This window comes from Rhinopithecus bieti, unplaced genomic scaffold (genome assembly GCF_001698545.2).
Source record: "Rhinopithecus bieti isolate Rb0 unplaced genomic scaffold, ASM169854v2 scaffold_64265, whole genome shotgun sequence".
Classification (NCBI taxonomy): domain Eukaryota; kingdom Metazoa; phylum Chordata; class Mammalia; order Primates; family Cercopithecidae; genus Rhinopithecus; species Rhinopithecus bieti.
In genome coordinates this window covers 131,918-151,224 of record NW_016827299.1, presented here as the reverse complement: position 1 = coordinate 151,224, position 19,307 = coordinate 131,918, and the positions used below count along the sequence as shown (strand labels likewise).

The following is a 19,307-nucleotide window of genomic DNA, read 5'->3' as shown; positions in this document are numbered from 1 at the left end:
GAAAGGAAGAAAGGAAGAAAGGAAGAAAGGAAGAAAGGAAGAAAGGAAGAAAGGAAGAAAGGAAGAAAGGAAGAAAGGAAGAAAGGAAGAAAGGAAGAAAGGAAGAAAAAGAAAGAAAGAAAGAAAGAAAGAAAGAAAGAAAGAAAGAAAGAAAGAGAAAGAAAAGCAAGCAAGCAAGCAAGCATACTGGAGACTACTAAGGGGAAAGGGAGTGAGGGGGCAAGGGCTGAAAAATGGTTGGGTACTATGCTCACTACCTGGGTGACAGGATCATTCATATCCCAAACCTCAGCATCACTCAATATACCCATGTAACCTGTAAATGTTTCCCCTGAATCTAAAATAAAAGTTGAAAGTACAAAAAAAAAATACACACACACACATACATAAAAAAAAAAAAAAAAAAAAACAGGGGGAGATGACTTCTTCAGAGATATCAATGTCATAAAAGACAAAGAAAGGCTGGGGAAATGTGCCAGATTAAAAAAGATGAGGCAATTAATACTAAACCAATGCTGTCATGGACAGGAATATGCTCTAATGGACATTACTGCATCAACTGACAAAACTGAAACACAAATGATAGATTAAATAACAGCGTATCCTTCTTAAACTTACTAAAAGTAATAACTATACCAGAATAAGATAATATCCCTATTCTAACAAAATTTACACCCAAAAAATGTAATGATAAAGGGCCATGATATATCTAACTTATCTAATTTACATGTACCTGATGTGGGGTGGGGAGGAATGGTGAGGGGTAGGGGAGAGAGGGGAGACACAAATAAAGCAAAAGGAATAAAATGTTAACAGGAAATGAATATGGGTAAAAAGGTGTAGGATACTCCTTGGACTATTGTTGTTTATTTAGAAATAGGGTCTTCTTGCTCTGTCACCCAGGCTGGAGTGCAGTGGGGTAATCATGGCTCACTGCAGCCTCAAACTCCTGGGCTCCCTCCCTCCTCAGCCTCTTGAGTAGCTGGACTATAGGTGTGTGCCACCAGGCCTGGCTAATTTTTTATTTCATTTTTTATAGAGCTATGGGTCTCACTATATTGTCCAGGCTGACCACAAACTCCTGGTCTCAAACCATCCTCTTGCCTCAGCCTCCCAAGGCACTGGGATTACAGGTGGGCGCCATCATACCTGGCCCTTGTACTATTTTTTTACTTGCAATTTTTCTGTAAGATTAAAATTATTTTCAAATAAAAAGTTAAAACAAAATTATGATGTGCTGCTTTGGCATTTAATGAGACTTTGGTTTTGGTTTGGGCTATGTTTCATAAATTCCTGGACCTCCAATATATGCGACTACTGCTGGAGAGACCTTTTGATCTAGAAGAAAGGGAGGGTTTGAGTTAAATTTTGCAAAGAAGCTCTGTCTAGTCCATCATATGCAGAAATGCCCTCATCACCTATCTGGGAGTAACCTGCTCTCTCTGGGCCTAATCAATGCAAAAGCTAGTCCTATGGCAGGTCTTAGAAGCTTAAGAGATGGTTTGACTTAGTTTTAAATATAGGCACTCCCCTTTTTTTTAGTACCCAAGACTTTTGTTTAATGAAAGTACTTCTTTATTTTTAATGTTTTCTTTGATGTGCATTTAAAACAAATTCAGACATCAAGCGTGTGAGCTTTTAATAGCAAAACGTACAAAGGTTCATAACCCCTCTTAAAAAGAAACTCTTCCATTTTTAATTATGGCAAAACGCTGTGAAACAATTTTAGGTCACAGACATTCACATACACAATTCTAATCATGAAAGCAGTGGGTGGTTTCCCTGCTTGCCTGGTGACGCTAAAAAAGACCCTTATGAGTCCCATCATTCAAGGAGTAAAATCATTTTGGCTGTCATTATAGTTATATGAAGGAAATATTTTCATGTTTTAATTTAGAGACATGGCTCCAAATAGCACAAGGCTCAGTTAATATCCTGAAACAAGATTCTCCAATCTTGCAGATTTGTACTGGGAATGTCTTACAGCTGACTTTCTAAATAGAAAGCTACATTATTAATGACACCCCATAAGATCTCAGCTGAGCAGGAATGAGGCTGGTGCTAAAATTAAAATAAAATATTAATAAAATTGACTTCAGCACAGTCAATAATCAGTTATCAAAACCTACTGCACTGCGGTGCAGGAGGCCTATTTAATTTTTAGTTTTACTCAGTGCACACATCCATGATCACCAGGGGCCACTTGAACTGCTTTACAGGACCGAGGTAACAAGACTTAACCATTACTAACAGGCTTTTTGCAGCTGCCAAAGAACTCTGGATCAGAGATCGGGTCCATGAGGTATGATCGAATGATATTAGCCCGTAAACCTTTCGGTGCTTCATTGGTCATTTTCACTCCATTCTGCAGTACTGACACAGGGAAATTTGGAGATGGGTAACTTGTTAGCCACATTCGGAAATCTGGATGTGTTGACTCTGGGCTTAACTCCTGTAAGAAAATAAATCAGATACAAAAGAGTAAATAAAACCCAAAGAAAATCTCAAGAGCATACATATGAAGGATGAGTTGGAAGGGGGAGGAAGTATTTTTACAAAGTAGAAATGTAACTGCTACAATTTTCGGCAAAAGCTTTAAAATCTGATTCTGCTCCTAAAACAATAATGCATAGTTGAGAAGGCCCAGCGTGTTATCATTCTCCTTGGTAACATTAATTCATGTGACTATAAAGTTTACAAAAGTGCTATATAATTCAGAGTTGGTCCAAATAACTAAGACATTCCCAAAACTCTTGTATGTGCACTGATGTTGCTGAAATATTTACAGAAATAATTCTCTGTCCCAGGGCTAGATTAAGACTAATCCATTTTTCTTGCTATAGCCAGGTTGTTAGAATAAACAATGCACTCAGGTAAGTCAATATTAAACCAAGCAGAGATTAGATGAGAGAGAGTATTTTAAAGGTGAGAAAAACTGGGATAGTCTGAAACATCAAAACTTAGTACTAATCGCTCTATTTATTCAAGGGGATGGTCACACCTGGACTGCCAAGGGTAACAAAACACTCAATTAGCACCATTGCAAGGCCGTATAGGGCCTAGGAAGAAGTATCATGGACCTTTCCCTCCCTTCTGTCCAGTCCCACTTCCTACTGCTACCTCCCCGACTTGTCCATGTTAGTGTTATCCATGTTTCTTGAAATGGCAAATCTTTATCAGTAAAAAAAAAAAAAACCCTGAGCATTCCTATGGTGAAGGGGTGGATAAGGAAGGAGGCATAGATGTCTATGTTTTTTAATAATAATATGGTGGGTGAAAGCACCATTCTTTTTCTTCTACCAGTTGCCCTATGGTCTAGTGACTTCAGTAACATGATTAATGGGAATCTGAGCCAATCCATCAGGGACATATTTCTCTCTTACAGGACTCTGTGATGGGTATACATAATACAATTCAACAGGTCATGAGAACAGTCTGGAGACAGATGAATCATAAGCAGACAGGCACAAATATAAAACCTCTGATAGGCCAGGCCTGATGGCTCACACCTGTAATCCCAACTCTTTGGGAGGCCAAGGCGGGCAGATCACCTGAGCTCAAGAGTTCGAGACCAGCCCGGACAACATGGTGAAACCCTGTCTCTACTAAAAATACAAAAATTTAGCCAGCCATGGTTGGGGGCCACCTGTAATCCTAGCTACTCAGGAGGCGGAGGCACCAGAATCGCTTCAACCTGGGAGGCGGAGGTTGCAGAGAGCCAAGATCGTGCCACAGAACTCCAGCCTGGGTGAGAGATTGAGACTTCATCTCAAAACAACAACAACAACAAAACACCTCTGATACAAGGCGTGAAGCATGAGGAGATGTTGTAAGGCAAATGGTAAAAAGAATAGTTTTTCAGGCAGAAATTACATCAACTATGATGACCTATATTCCTGAGAAAGTGCGCTGCACCAATAAAAGTGAAAGAAGTTCAAAAGGCTGGAGCATAGAAGTCACGATGAAAGTGGCCTAAGAAGAAACTTGAGAAGTAGGCAAAGGTCAGGTTCTGAAGGGTGCTGTAGGTCATGTTGGGGGTTTGAACTTTGTTGTGTGTGCCTTGGGAGGCCATCGAAAAGTGTCAGGCAGTGAAGCAATATCCATTCACTAATTCAATAAATATCTACCGATTGTATCCTATGGGCCTCACTGTTCAAGGTGCTGGAGGGAAAGCAGAGGATACAACAGATAAAGACAAAGTCACTGTCTTCATGATGCTTATATTCTAGTGGGAGACATGGCCAGAACAAACTGGCGCTAAGTGACAAAAAATAAAAACAAAGCCAGATGGGTGGATGGTGCAACTTCTATCATCACCATGGTTATTTAGGAGGGAATTAGGAGTGGGCTAAAGTCACGGGTAATTCCAGAGGATTCATTTTCTCTGTGTTTGTTGAGATCAAGTGCCAGGCTTTCTGTTTACTCAGTTGAGCTACATGGAGTTTTTTTGCTGGAATTTCTGCCAACCAGAACAGGGAAGTCCCATGACCCACTGCAAGGTGGGTGGGAACAGCGCCCTTTTGGTTTCAGATTGATCTACTGTGGCAGGGTAACTGGCCAACTGGGATAGAAGTAAAGAAAAGTGACATTCTGAAGGCTTTGAGTTAGAGGGCCACATGAATTTCACCTTGAACAGTCCTCCTTGGTTACTTTAGGCCATTGTTATAAAAAGTAAGTTGATATGTGTCTACCCTGTGATTTACTCTCCTCCTCGAGCCTGCTCCTCGGGATTGAGGATATTTCCATCTCACTGGATGAGCCCTTGTCCCTGTTAAGAGGGATTTGCCAAGGCCTGGCTATGTTCTCACCTCTGTTCCTCCAGATCTGGTTTTCAATGTGAGCCTCTCTCTCCTGTAATCCAGTCAAAGCACTAACCTGCAACTCTCCAAATTAGAGATGAATGGAGCTACCTGAATGTTATGTATATTACTAATTAGATTCAGGGAATACAATCTAATAAGTATAAACTTGCATTTTTACCTCACAGACTTTCTCAAGGGTTGGCATCCAAGACGTCGCAAGGTGACAATTCTGAAGAACAACCCAGGTTCCTTCCTTGACAGCTTTTTCTAACATCTTCATAGCAATGGGCCCTTGGCCTTGACCAAGAGATAAAGAGCTAAGTTTTGATCCCCCATACCCCTGTGTACAAGAATAGTAAAGATGTTATTTAAAATCACATTTTAAGAAACATCAATATTGTTATTTTTTAAAATGTTAACATTAACTATATTACAATTTAATTGGGTCACATGTCTCAAAAAGTCAAACACATGCATCCCTAAAAACCTCTCTTTGACAAAGAATCTTATAAACACTTAGGTAAAAAGCAAGTCAATTCATGTAGGAAATAGTCATGGCAATAAATGGAAAATTCTGTAGTCTTTGGTTGTTGATAGAAGGGATAGAAAGAATAAATTAAATAGACTGTTAACATAAGGAGGAGGTGAAAGGCACTGGCAGTCTTGCAGCAACTCCTAAAATCCAAAGCTGAAAAGAAAACTAAAAAGAGACAGATGAACTTGTCCTGTTTCCTCCAGATCTTTGAATAACGATATTTTAGTTATTTTGGCTACTGTATAAAAGAGAATTTTAAAAGTTGTCACTGATTCCCATGTCAGTTTCTTTAGAGAATTCTGTGGGAATGTTTTCCTGTATTCAGTTCTACTGTATTCCAATCCGTCCATGGCTTCTGGGTCTCCTTTCTGGGGTAGTTATCACCAGACTGCCCCTTTAGAAGAGGCCTGGATATGGAAGAGTGGGGTCTCAGTCCCTCCCGAATGCCCATGGCTTATTGTCACTAGCTAGCTGGTAGAGGCAGCAGAAAACAAACTAGAGCTGGATCCTGCTGTTTCTGGAAGAAGTGGAGACAGCAAGTGAAGAGAATGCACAGAGTAGGACCCACATAGGAGCCAGAGAATAATCTTACATACAATGTGAGGAGAGACACAAAGAGCAACTCGGAGGGGCTCAAAGGGTCGTCAAGCTTGTGTTGATTAGGAGAGGTGAGTCCTACATAAAAGTGAACACCTCCACCACTCCCACTCTACTCCTACCCACCATTGCTCTTCCTGGACTTTCAATAGCCACCCCCCATTACTAGTGGCCTCCTTCCATTCTGCACAACCCAAATAAATTATTCAGGCTCCAACTAGGATGAACTTTATAAATTATAGGTCAGATCATGTCAGTTTGTTGCTTAAAACCCTACTCCTCCATCTTCCCATCTTACTCAATGTCCTTAATGTGGCCTACAGAGACCCTACATGATCTGGTCCTTCACACATCTCAGAGTTCATCTCCTCCAATCACCACAGCCACATTCCAATGCTTCTTCAACAAATAGAAAGTACTATGCTAAGCCATCTATTCTTCTGTATATAAGAATTGCACTCATGCAAAAATATGTAATTCAAAAATCTGGAGGAAATAGGACAAGTTCACCTATTTATAGTTTTCTTTTCAGCTTTAGATTTTAGGAGTTGCTACAAAGCAGCCAGTCCTTTTTATTTCCTCCTTATGTTAAAAGTCTTCTTAAATTTTTTTCTATGCCTTATATCAATTTTTTTGGCCTAGTAAATTTTTTTTAACCTCTCAGCTAGGTGTCCTTTGAGGAGATACTTAACCTCTCCATGCTTTAGTGTTCCTATCTGTATAATAAAGATACCACCATCTACCTAATGGGGTTGTAGAACATGTATGTAACAAGGTCTAGCAAAGTCAACAGTATACATTAAGCACTCAATACAAGTGGTGGTGGTGGTTTTAGAAATATCAGTAGCATTACCACACTGTGTTATTTTAATTGTACCAAATTGGAAAAAATTCAACTCAGGAAATGCCCAATCATCTGTTTATCATTTTCTTGTTCTAGACCATATATGTAGGAACATTTGTACTGAATTCATTTGAATTAATTTTTAAAGACAGACAAGGTATGTAAATAGTAGAACATATTTTAATCTAATACAGTGACCACAATGTACAATTGTTTTTAGAAAGTCAAAGAAGGTACCCCTTTAGAGAGTGGCAGAGGGGTGGGATTAGAAAAGGTGCACCCCTGTGGTCACTGTCCAGGCTTGAATTTATGAAATCAACTCAAGTTCATACACTGGTGCAAATAACGCCAAAGAGTTTCCTGTCCCCCCACCCCAAATAAAAGTAAATGCTCCTTAAATCCCAATTCTGGTTTTAATTAGATTTTAATTTGGATAAGGAGTTCTTTTTTAGTGTCAGTGCTGCCATTTTAGTATCATTTTCTTGGGATTCCGTCAACCTTTGATAACTTTCAAAGGTTAAGTGACAAATTTCTACCTTTCCCTCATCTTTAAAATTTCAATTATAAGCAAGTATTGCTTTTTAAAAATAATATTCGATAACTTCATCTATTGTAAGGTACCTGGTCATCGGCAAATTTTAGAAGGGCAGCCATGGGATCTGCTCCAGGAGAGAGCACAAAAATCAGTGGTGCACAGCAGTTACTGTCTCCAAATGCCTTGGCTAAATCAAAGGGGGGTGGTTCAATGAATGCACGCCCCAATCTGTTGATTATAAATTCTTGCAACATTGGAATAACCTAGAAAGACACAAGGATATAGTTGGAAGAATATTTGAAATCTGCCTAAAACCATTAAAAATTTAGATTCAAAAGTGTTTTAAAACAAAGTACCCTAGCTCTATTAGTTTAGGTATTCATTAATGGTGGGGAGTCCAAGGCATCAATGTTTATATAAATGCCTTTTAGATAGGAAATATCATAAAATATTCAGATAATAAAAGGTTAGTGGTAATTGACACAAACATTCAAAGACTTTTTTGGTCCCCTTCAAATGAATGTTCAAGACATAGTGGTTGAAGAAGAAACCTGAACTCTTAAGTTATAAAACACTAATTGGCCCGGCGCGGTGGCTCAAGCCTGTAATCCCAGCACTTTGGGAGGCCGAGACGGGCGGATCACGAGGTCAGGAGATCGAGACCATCCTGGCTAACACGGTGAAACCCCGTCTCTGCTAAAAAATACAAAAAACTATAGCCGGGCGAGGTGGTGGGCGCCTGTAGTCCCAGCTACTCAGGAGGCTGAGGCAGAAGAATGGTGTAAACCCAGGAGGCAGAGCTTGCAGTGAGCCGAGATCTGGGCACTGCACTCCAGCCTGGGCGACAGAGCAAGACTCCGTCTCAAAAAAACAAACAAACAAAAAACCCCACTAATTATGTATCAAAAATTCACAACTCAAAAGTAGAAATTGTAGTGTAAGTTGTGCAAAATTTCCCCACATCATCAAGAAAGAATTGATGTCAGTGTGGAAAAGAAGGAGAAGGAAAGGAAGAGCTCTGTTCAAGAGAAACAAACCATACACCCAAGAAACCAAACAAAACTATGTTGTGTAGAATTTCTGATAGCATGTCTGAGAATTTTCTGGGAGCCTGTTTGAGAAACAGCAGAACTCTGCAGCTTGGTGTCTCTGCTAATTGCTCCTTTTCAGGCCTCGATGCGAGGGTGGAATTGCATTAATCAGTATGACTGATGTACAGCCTCGGGTACATCATTGCTGCTTTCTGACGAAGGGTCTACACCAAGACGTTTATGATGGATCTATTCTCATGACCCTCACACCTCCCATTAGGCCTCGCCTCCCAACACCGCCACATTTGGGATTAGATTTCAAGGTGAGTTTTGGTGGGGACAAACTCAAAGCACACCAATAATTAAACAAATTGCATTCATCATGTTGTCCACATGTATATTTGTAGCTGCTATTTATTTTCAAACTGAATATAAATTCCTATCATGGCAAGTGGATGTGTGATAAAAAAGATATATATTTATTACTCTAAAGTAGCTACTTTAAAGAAGTTATTTGGTATTTCAATACTCTAACATGATATTGTTAATTCAGCTTGGTTGTTTTCTACGCAAAAAAGAAAATTCAATATATAGCAAAGCAAAGAAGGCCTAAAAATGCTTCTCCCTGAACAGGGGATTAAATGCTATATTAGTAAAATGTAAGGATCTTTTTCTACTTCACTTTTCAAGGGCGCGTCTGCAATGCTTCTGATAAAGTCAAGCAGGAGACATTGTCACCTGGCTCCCATGTTCATGCCTCACTCACATCAAACAAATATTTTGACACCTTCATTAAGTTTGGCAGAAATTGAAACAATGTTGTTAACTACTCAGCATAAAACTATTCTATTTTCCTGGAAAAAAATCAACTGATACCTACTTTTACTCATTAGAAAAGTCTCAAAATGAAAGGGAAAAGTAAACCTAGGAACAAAACACAGGAGAAAGTAATGTGGGAGAGAAGAATCCATTCATGTTTCAATTTTCTCCTTCGCTTTTTTCAAATCTGCACTCCCTTTACCGCTACGCTTATCTTTTCCCATAGCCAGTACTTCCATGCGGACAAAACAAATGGAATGAAGTGAAGAATTAGTTGATACGAAGTTAAGACACGCTTTGGGTGTCTGCTTCCCTTTTGACCTTCTGCCATGCTGTGACATTGCACAAAAGCCCTGACCAGAAGCTGAGCAGATGCTGATGCCATGCTTCTTGCACCTTCCAGCCTGGAGAACCATGAGTTTCTAATCTCTCTTCTTTGTAAGTCACTAAGCCTTAGGTTGTCTGTTATAGCAACACAAAACAGACTGAAACAATTATCTAATTTCAATTTCTCATCTATTAACTACCAAAAGTACCTTTTTTCCTGCTCTGATGTGTGTGTGTATATATATATATATATACACACACACACACACACACACACATATATGCACAAAATTGTCATAAATATTTGTTGTTCATTTTTTAATAACAAATTCTTGCAAATGAATGGATTGCCCCTTCACAGAATATTGTGAACACTACCTTACAGTTTAAAATTAAACTCCTAGTAGATAAGGGGCTATGAAAGCATACCAATTTCAGAAGGCAACAGTGGTATCTCAAGAGAAGGAGTAATAGAAAGATTTTGTGAAGGCCCCAGCATCACCTCGACTGAATAGCTGCTTAGATACAAGAATGGAATTGTGTGTATATACAACACACTGCACTATGTTGACAGTTCCATCAGCCTGCAATTTTTCTCAACTTGAAGCAAACTGCAGGAGCAATGTGCAGGTGCCAAGTATCTCAAAACGATGGTCTACTCTGGAAAACATTACAAATATTTCCAAACGTTGATTTTATAGTCTATGGAACATTTACTTACACAAGATCTGTAAGTAAAAATCACTGACATCTCACAATGCCTTCCAAAAAGTGTCAGTCCTAGTGCATGTGTGACTGAGATACTGAGGGTGTTAGGGTGGGGAGCTGAGAGCCAATGAAGGAATATCTGTTAGAGATTAGATTTTTTAAAATCCCTCCAATATTTCTCTAGATTCATTCAAACATGGAAAATGTATAGGTGAGCAACAACACATCTATAAATGCCTGATAGCATGGACTTACCTAAGAGGATGACTTATATACTGTTCGTGCAAAATAAACATCTGTTGAACGAATAAATTGCTAAAAAGCTCAGGATGCCTACTTTTGTGAAAGTGGAGTTCTAATTACAAAATATTAAACAAAATCACAGAATAATTCATCTATACATAAAGTTTCATTTATAGATGTTATTTTATGTTTCAGGTTTTTTTTTCTTCTTTAAAATCTGTATAAATTTCAGCCAGGCATGGTGGCTCACACCTGTGATCCCAGTACTTTGGGAGGCTGAGGCGGATGGATCACCTGAGGGCAGAAGTTTCAGACCAGCCTGGCTAACGTGGTGAAAGCCCGTCTCTACTAAAAATACGGGTTTGGTGGCGCGTGCCTGTAATCCCAGCTACGCAGGTAGCTGAGACACAAGAATCTCTTGAACCCAGGTGATGGAGGTTGCAGTGAGTCGAGACTGTACCACTGCACTCCAGCCTGGGCAACAAGAATGAAACTCCATCTCAAAAAAAATTTTTTTTAAATTAGTTGGGCATGGTGGTGCATGTCGGTAATCTCAGCTACTCAGGAGGCCAAGACATGAGAATCACTTGAACCCAGGAGGTGGAAGTTGCAGAGAGAGGAGATGGCGCCACTGCATTCCAGCCTGAGTGACAGAGAGACTCTGTCTCAAAACAAAAAAAAAGAAAAACAAAAAAACAAAAACTTTGTATAAATGTATAGGGTGCAAGTGTAATTTTTTATATGCACAGATTGTGTTGTGGTAAGGTCAGGGCTTTTAGGGTATCCGTTACCCAGATAATGTACCTTGTACCCCTTAAGTAATCTCTGGTCATCTACCTCGCCACACCCTTCACCCTTCTGAGTCTCCTCTTTTTATCATTCTACACTCTATATCCAGATATACACATTATTTAGCTCTTACTTATAAGTGAGAACATTCAGTATTTGTCTGTGTCTGACTTATTTCATATATGGTAAATGTTTCAGATAATTTGAATGGTCACAGATGTCAAACTTACTGTAGGAAAATGAAAAATATCCTAATTGTCTATCCCAGGCCTTGGCCTTGCCCTTTTCTTTATTATTATTTTCCTATAGCTGGTCTTTTCTCAATAGATTTTTTAAAAATTAACAGAAAAACCCCACTTTCTCCGTAATCTCTTTCCTCTCAAGGCTAACTTCATGAAATTATAGTTTTGCAAGCAAAATGAAAAGAACACGAGTTTTAAGTGCGTGGTTTTACTTGAAGCAAGTCTGAATTATAAATGGCCTCACTTCTGTGAGGGGGTCAAACTGGTGTCAGTCACTTTGCACAGGCAAACGTGTCTGGCAGAGTGTGATTCTTCTTTCTGTCTGCTAGCACTGGAGGATCAAGTTAGGGGTGCTCACCTGAGAGTGATCAGAGACAGACTGCAGTGTTTCACTCTTAATGTTGAAGCTGAACAAAACTTACTTGCTCCCAAGATTGAAGTGTAACTCCCGAGGTAAATGAACCTGTGTTAGCTATTCAGTTTGCAAGGCAACAGAATTGGGTTTGCCTCTTCAATCTGATTATGCCAGCCGTTAGGTTTGTAAAATGAAATCTGTCAGTAACAAAACTTACAGACTAATTTAGGCAACCATTCTCCCAAAGGCAGGAAAGAAGCTTGTGGTCTTCTATGTATGTTTTGCTATTTATTGCAAGTTCCTACTGGATTTATCTGAGGCCAGAGAAACATATTAACTTATATTTGACAAGTTTCTTATTGAAATCTGATTAATTTGCTGTTCGTTTACCGTTTAGAAGGATAGAACTGTGGCCAGAAGCTTTTTATTTTGTAAATGGACTCAAAACATTCCACACCTCAGTATTTATCCATTTGATATGTTTCTTTTGTCAATAAAACACTATAAACTATTAAATTCTAAAGGAAAGTGCAAGCCCATCTCATTTTTTTCTACTGGTGATTTAGTGAGAATCTTTTACATTTTTTCAAACTGGAGCATTAGAGGGCCTGCCATTTGTGGCTTCTTACCACTGAGTGAGGCTGGTTTTGAGGGGAGAGGGGGGAAAGGAGATCCCCCCAAATTGTGCTCATGGAGCGTACTGTAAACTAGAGATCAATTAATTGCTGATTTTCCTGGATGTCTGTGGCTATACAGATTATCTCTTAGAAATGACAAACAGATAAACTCTTACAGAGTACTAGCTCAGATATTAGCCCCATACAGCACTGTTCCTCTCCCTGATATTCTACTACCATTCTTCTTTGGAAAACCATTCTTTTAAAAGCATAATAGCCATGTATCATTTTATCATATATAGATTCCAAAATCATAATTTCACCATTAGAAATTGGAGTACATGGTAACAGTAAAATTAAAGGGTTTGAAGTTGCTGGATAACATATCAGCATACTAACAATTATGTTTTTGTTAAGGACATGAGTGTGGAGGTGTCGCTAATGGTACCTAGTTAACTGTATCACTTAAGATAGACTGAGTTTAGCATATTGGCAAACAATTTCCAAACTGCAGTGGCTTAACACATGAAAACTTACTTCTTGTTCCTGCAAAGTCACCTGAATCTTAAGGCAACTGTCTCCATGCATTGGCTCAGCAGTCAAGCCTGCTTATAGCGCTTAAATAGCAGCAATATGTGATTCCACTATTTTGATGGCAGGGAGAGCACCTCAGAGAATCTGACCCTGGCAGTTCAATGCTTCTGCTCTAACACTTCTGCTCACATTTTATTGGTCAAAGTAAGAGATATGGCCACGATCCTCCCACTTCAAGTGTGCACAGGGGAGAAGAACCAGAAATATTGGTGAGTAGTATTGTCTACATACTTAATCTATCTATCCAAGTAAAATTGGGAAACTAGACAAGATTTTTAAATATATACGAAGATGTTACAAGACAGAGGGCTAAAGTATTAGGCAAAGTAGCTGAGAGAAGTATAAAACCATAAATTTTACCCCCACTGATTTAAAAACAAACAAAAAACATACAAACCAACCTGTCCCCCCCACCAAAAAAAACCCTCAGCTTGACTATGTAACTTCCCACCTCCCTCGATTATCCTTTAAAAAGAGAGTGAACGTAGAAGGATATACTTGATCTTATTAATAGCTCCATGTATTTTCAGATTAAAGTGTCAAATTTTAAAACAGAATTGGGGAAAATATTTGCAGACGAAACTGCTGCAATTAGAAAATGGCTCATTAATCACTTTTAATTATACTTAACATAAAACATGAATCTTTTTTTAATATTGAGGGGGGAAGGTCAGTGGTACATCCAGAACCATTATAGTATAACAGTGTTTATCTAGCTTAGGAAACAAAGTGGAAAACCGAAAATTTTAATAAAATGTTTTACAGGAGGAAGCCACATTAAACAAGAATGTGAAGCATCTCATATTCTCCCATATTTAATATGTGAAGTGAAAACTTGTGAGGTTTAACACTAGAATTTTCATGGAGATTGAATTGTTTAAAAGGGCTACCAAGGGGTAGGATGTTTCACCAGGGTCATAAAGAATGCTAAACCACTGTAGTTACTTCCAGCATCCGAGAGCAGGGTAGCAGAGTGACTTTCGTGGACCCAAGGTACTTCATAGGCCCCTTTCTCCATTAAAAAAACAAAATTAAAAATCACATTTTACCATTCTTGGTATAAAGACAAATATAATACACACTGGATTATATTCTTCTGATTTTAAAAGAAACTACAACATTTTCATAGACCCCCTAGAAGTATTCTGGCTCCCAAGCACTGTGCCTCCTCTACCCGATGGATACTTGGGCCTTGGCTAAGAACAGATTGCCACATCATGAAAGAATTACATGTGTTCAGTGAACAGAGTGGGGCTCATAGAGGAAAAAAGCCCCTACCCCATATTATCACTGATGTGTATTTTTAAAAAATTAATACATTGCTTTGACAATCTAAGTTCTGCTTTATATTTTTCTTTTGGTTAGGATGGAGACATTGTCTCCTATTCCTTAACAGCTGAAACTGAATATAATAAGTTTTGAAATATTTATGTCAAACTTCTATTTCAGTGGTAATAATGGACAACTAGGATATTTTCTCAATTTTTTCCAACATAGCTAATGTCTATTTTTTTTAGAGTATATTGATATCTTTGTGGATATTGGTCAATATTCATACGTGAATCTTTTTTTATCTAATACAAATGAGGATGTCAATGAATACTGACATTTGCTAATATAACAGGTCTGCTGATTCACTGGTTATAAAATTTATTATTTCAAGAAGTTAAAAGTAACAATATTGATATTTTCCTTTGTTGTCAATAATGACAAATGTCTTAAATTCAAATGCCAACAAAAAACTGTATATAAGGATAGCATTTGAGAAGTCCAGAGATTCTAGTCTATCAGCTTGATGTTAACCTCATTGACTAATTTCACTAAAGTATTAACAGTAAAAATGAGACTACAAATATGCAAAGGGAGTAGATTGTGAGTACTGAGAACCAAAAATTAAAAACAAATAATCACAAAATGAATAAAATTATACAATATAATCCAATTAGTTACTAATTTAGGATGGTTTTAGAAAATATACAAACTTTTGAAAAAATGTCTGCATTAGAAAGAAGTGGGATTATTTCCTGCAGGCTCCTCTACCTCCCCCATGATGATTATATAAGGAAATGCACATTTGGATGGACTGAGCAGGCATAAGGCTTTGGAATCATTGAGCTGTTTTCAAAGCCCACATTTACCTTGTCTGGCCTCAAGCAACGAATAATAAGCATCCTTTGAAACTCATCTGCTTTATCTTCCCATTCTTCAGGGAAAACCTCATGGTGTGGTTCCTAAAATTACAGTGTAAATAATTCAATGTTATTTTGGGGATTATAAAGAGAACACTATTTTCACTTATAAACCAACTTTTAGAAAAAATATATAAATGAAATCAAGAATGCTTGTCTGAATTTTACTATTTAGTGTAAAGTTGGGACAAGGTTATAAAATAAATAATGAGAAGAAAAGTCAATATACTTTAAAAGGAATCAAAGCAAGGACATGAACTAAGCAGGTTAATGTTGACATGAACACTAATAAACAAAAAGATCCCTTATCATGAAAAAAGTAAATGTGCCTATGCTAGTATTTTCCCTTTATTTCTCCGAACACTGGCATTTCTTTTTTTTTTAAGACGGAGTCTTGCTCTATCACCGAGGCTGGAGTACAGTGACGTGATCTTGGCTCACTGCAACCTCAGCCTCCTGGGTTCAAGCAATTCTGCCTCAGCCTCCCAAGTAACTGGGATTACAGTGATGTACCACCACGCCCAGGTAATTTTTTGTATTTTTAGTAGAAATGGGGTTTCACCATGTTGGCCAGGCTGGTCTTGAACTCCTGACCTCAAGTGATCTACCTGTCTCAGCCTTCCAAAGTGCTGGGATTACAGGCATGAGCCACTGCTCCCAGCTGGAACAAAGACATTTTTAAAAACCTACTCACTTCTCTCATCATGTATTTATAAAATAAATAAATATTTCAAAACAAGTAAAAGGGTATTGTACTGAAATTTATTGTATTATTTGTTTAGTTTTTTAAAAATATTTTTTTTTACAAAGAGAGACTTGAGAATGTGTGTAATAAAGAAGCCAATTGAGAGCTATTAAAAAATCACAAGAAGAAAGCCATCAGGATACCAGGAGGGGTAAACCTTGGTGGGGAAAAAAGGAGACGTGTACCTGTGAAACTTTAGGAAAAGCTATCTGGTGTTTCCAATTAGAAATCTTCATGCTTCAATACAGTAATAAAATTTGAATTTTAAATTAGTTGAGGTACTCACAATACATACTTGTCTCTAGAAAACATTTTTATTACGAACAAGGAGACATCCAAAAGAGATCACTTCCCGATATTTGAATTCATGTGAAGACATAATCTCACTATCACATATAATACAACAAGTAGGTGACAAAATAAAATATAGGTTAACCAAACAAAACATACTCTCCGCATATCTAGCTTTCTCTCCTCCAGCCTCTCCCAAGCAGAGCTCTTGCATATTAAACTCATGGAAAGCAGGAAGTCAAGAGGGTAGAAACAAAGGAACAGAAAAAATTAACTGGGAATTGGAAAAATATTAGCCCTTGTGCTAAAGAAAAATTGAGAGAAAGCAACAATTGCTATATATCCCAGATGGGAAATTGTGAATATTATGTCTGTGTCAATTATAATACTCCCCAGTTAGTAAAACAAAGTCTCATGAAAATTGTTTTAGAACTACTGTACAAGCTTTTCCTTTTCTCAAATGACACATACAAAAAATTTTATTAGCTTGTATCCTGCATTCAGAAAATCTAAACAACAGCTGTTCCATACATTTTAACTCATCTGCTATTAGGATTGCCAAAATCTACATTGATAATGAATAAAAACCTGGCATGGAAATTCAACAAGAATATTTTCAAGAACCATGCAGCATTCTTGCATCTTAATACCTTTCAAGGAGTTTGAATGAAGTTCAAACAGAACCACTGACTTAGAAGGGGGGATAGCATAAATCAAAGTTTGCATTCTGACATGTGACCAGTTGTTTAAAGCTTATTTAAATCTTGCTTTTATGAAAAGATATTTAACATTCTTTTCTCCATTTAAAAACACTGGAATAAGCAAGAGGGTAAACATACCAAACTATCATATACTTTCTTCCATCCATCCTTTAAGTGCATAAACTCTCTACGAATGGTTTTGAAGGCAGGCAAATCATCTAATCGACATATTTCATCCCAGGATTTCTGAGGAAGCCATGTACAAGGGTTGGCATAAGGATTATCCAGTCCAATGCCACCAGTTAGCAGAAATCTCCACTCAGCTTTATTAATCTTTGGAAAACAAAGCAGCATGGAGAGTCAGAAATGAGTTCATCATAAACTAGTAAGCTTACAACCATTATAAAATATGAGTTGAGTGTTGACTTGCAAGTTTCAGATGTGGTCTCTATGAAATTCTATAGCTAGTGATATAGCTCAATATTTATTCATAAGAATTTCTCATGACAGTATACTCATGATAACCAGTTTTCAAAATAGTTCCATTTTAGTTACTTTTTGACAGTTTTACTCCAGAATTACTTGTCTAAATGTGAAAATCTGAATACATTCTATTCAAATACATGTTTTCCAAAACGACTGCCTAGAGTCCTATTGACTCTAGAAATTGTAGAAAGGCAGAAACCCACCAATGTGCCATGTTTTAACTATTTTCATAAAGTATAATGAGTTAGTGGTATACATCTTTTGCAAGAAATGCAATAAAGCCTTTATGTCTTCAAAATTCAACCATCACCATATGAAATCCATAAATCTTAAACACGTAAGTGTATAAAATAGTGACTTCACACAGATTTCAGTAACTTGCACAAGTCTTTAAAAACATTTACACTACTACCTGGTGTAAATGTATCAATATGAAGTAAATTTATATGCATAGTTCTGTGAAAATCTAATATAATCAATTTATTTTAAAACATACAAAAATTTAATAGTAACATAATGAATTCTGTGCTTAATTTATATCTCACTTCTGTGAAATTTATTCTCCTGATCACATCTTGCCTTAACTATAATAATAAACAGTATTATTGTTTAACTACTTACAATCTTTTTATATATGTTCCCACACAAATAAATTAATGAATCAGTGTTACTAAGGGTTTTTTCTTACAAATGAAAACAGTACTGACCAAACGCTCGTGCAGCAGGAGATTTACAGTTAGACAAAAGGAAAAGAGCAGCTTATCCTTTTCAAAGAGTGACCGGCAGACATTAACATACAGTGAATAAGTAAAGTGATCCTTGAGAATCTGAAGCCTAAGGGTCAACAGAAAATAAAGGAAATAAATTAAAACGTACTTTAAAGATAATGGCCTTAAGAAAAGCCATTGTACACCATTTACATGTATGTTCTTCTGATAAACTTTCTGGTCAATTACCCCCAAAACAATCAAGAATCCTCATTAAGTGGATGCCCCAATTTGAGAGCTACACAATGGACTTCAGTCCAAATGCATTTTACTGTGAACTGAATTTTTTTTTTTTTTTTTTTAACTTAATCTTCCTCTTGGAAAAAAGTTAGTGGATGGTATATTAATTTGTTAGATTAAAAAGTTTACAGACTTTTTATCTACAAAGCATTTCTGGGTGTAAAAATTTGACCTCTTATAACAAATAATTTCAAATGTTTTATTTACATATTAAAGAACAATGCTAAAATTAGTAGCTTTATTAAATTAAGTTTTAGTATTGTGCTACTCATTATATTCATAAAGCTGAAGAAATTACAAAACTTGGCAACTCCCCTTTTTATATTGCTAGAGGCAAAACATGAAAATATGGAATAATCACAAGATTCTTTTATTATTATATCTATTTATTTATTTATTTTTGAGACAGGGTCTCTCTCTGTCACCCAGGTTGGATGGAGTACAGGATGCAATTCTTGGCACTGGACCTCTGCCCTCCCAGGCTCAAGCATCCTCTGCCTCAGCCTCGAGTAGCTAGGCTACAGGCATGACAACCATGCCTGGCTAATTTTGGCAATGTCCTGACTGATATTCTAGGCTGTCAATCATCCTAGCTTTTTTCTTTTTTTTCCCCACTTTCTCTTCTGGCCTATTTTATTAACTATTTTATCCCCTGCAGCATTCCCATAAAGAGAATTACACAATTAATGTATCTTATTTTTAGTTGGGAACTTCAAAAAGATTTTTGCTAGAGAAAGGCTTGGCATAGTTGCTAAAATACAGTCGAATTCCTTAGAACATTAAAATAAACTTACTATTCTGTCCCATTATTATGCTAATAGTTGTTCTTTTCATGCATGCCTGAATTTGT

The 19,307-nt window shown here is 37.3% G+C and overlaps 1 protein-coding gene across 1 annotated transcript in view; it reads right to left on the bottom strand.

The window, feature by feature from the left end:
• Positions 1-19,307, bottom strand: part of LOC108523235 (dynein heavy chain 7, axonemal-like) — a gene marked incomplete at its 5' end in the record, with an annotated part of 190,324 nt that overhangs the window by 43,992 nt on the left and 127,025 nt on the right. Inside the window, 6 exon segments of the mRNA XM_017863753.1 lie at positions 2,252-2,452; positions 4,981-5,142; positions 7,400-7,576; positions 15,177-15,269; positions 17,103-17,297; positions 18,158-18,284. Of these exon segments, the coding sequence (XP_017719242.1) occupies positions 2,252-2,452; positions 4,981-5,142; positions 7,400-7,576; positions 15,177-15,269; positions 17,103-17,297; positions 18,158-18,284 (955 nt within the window).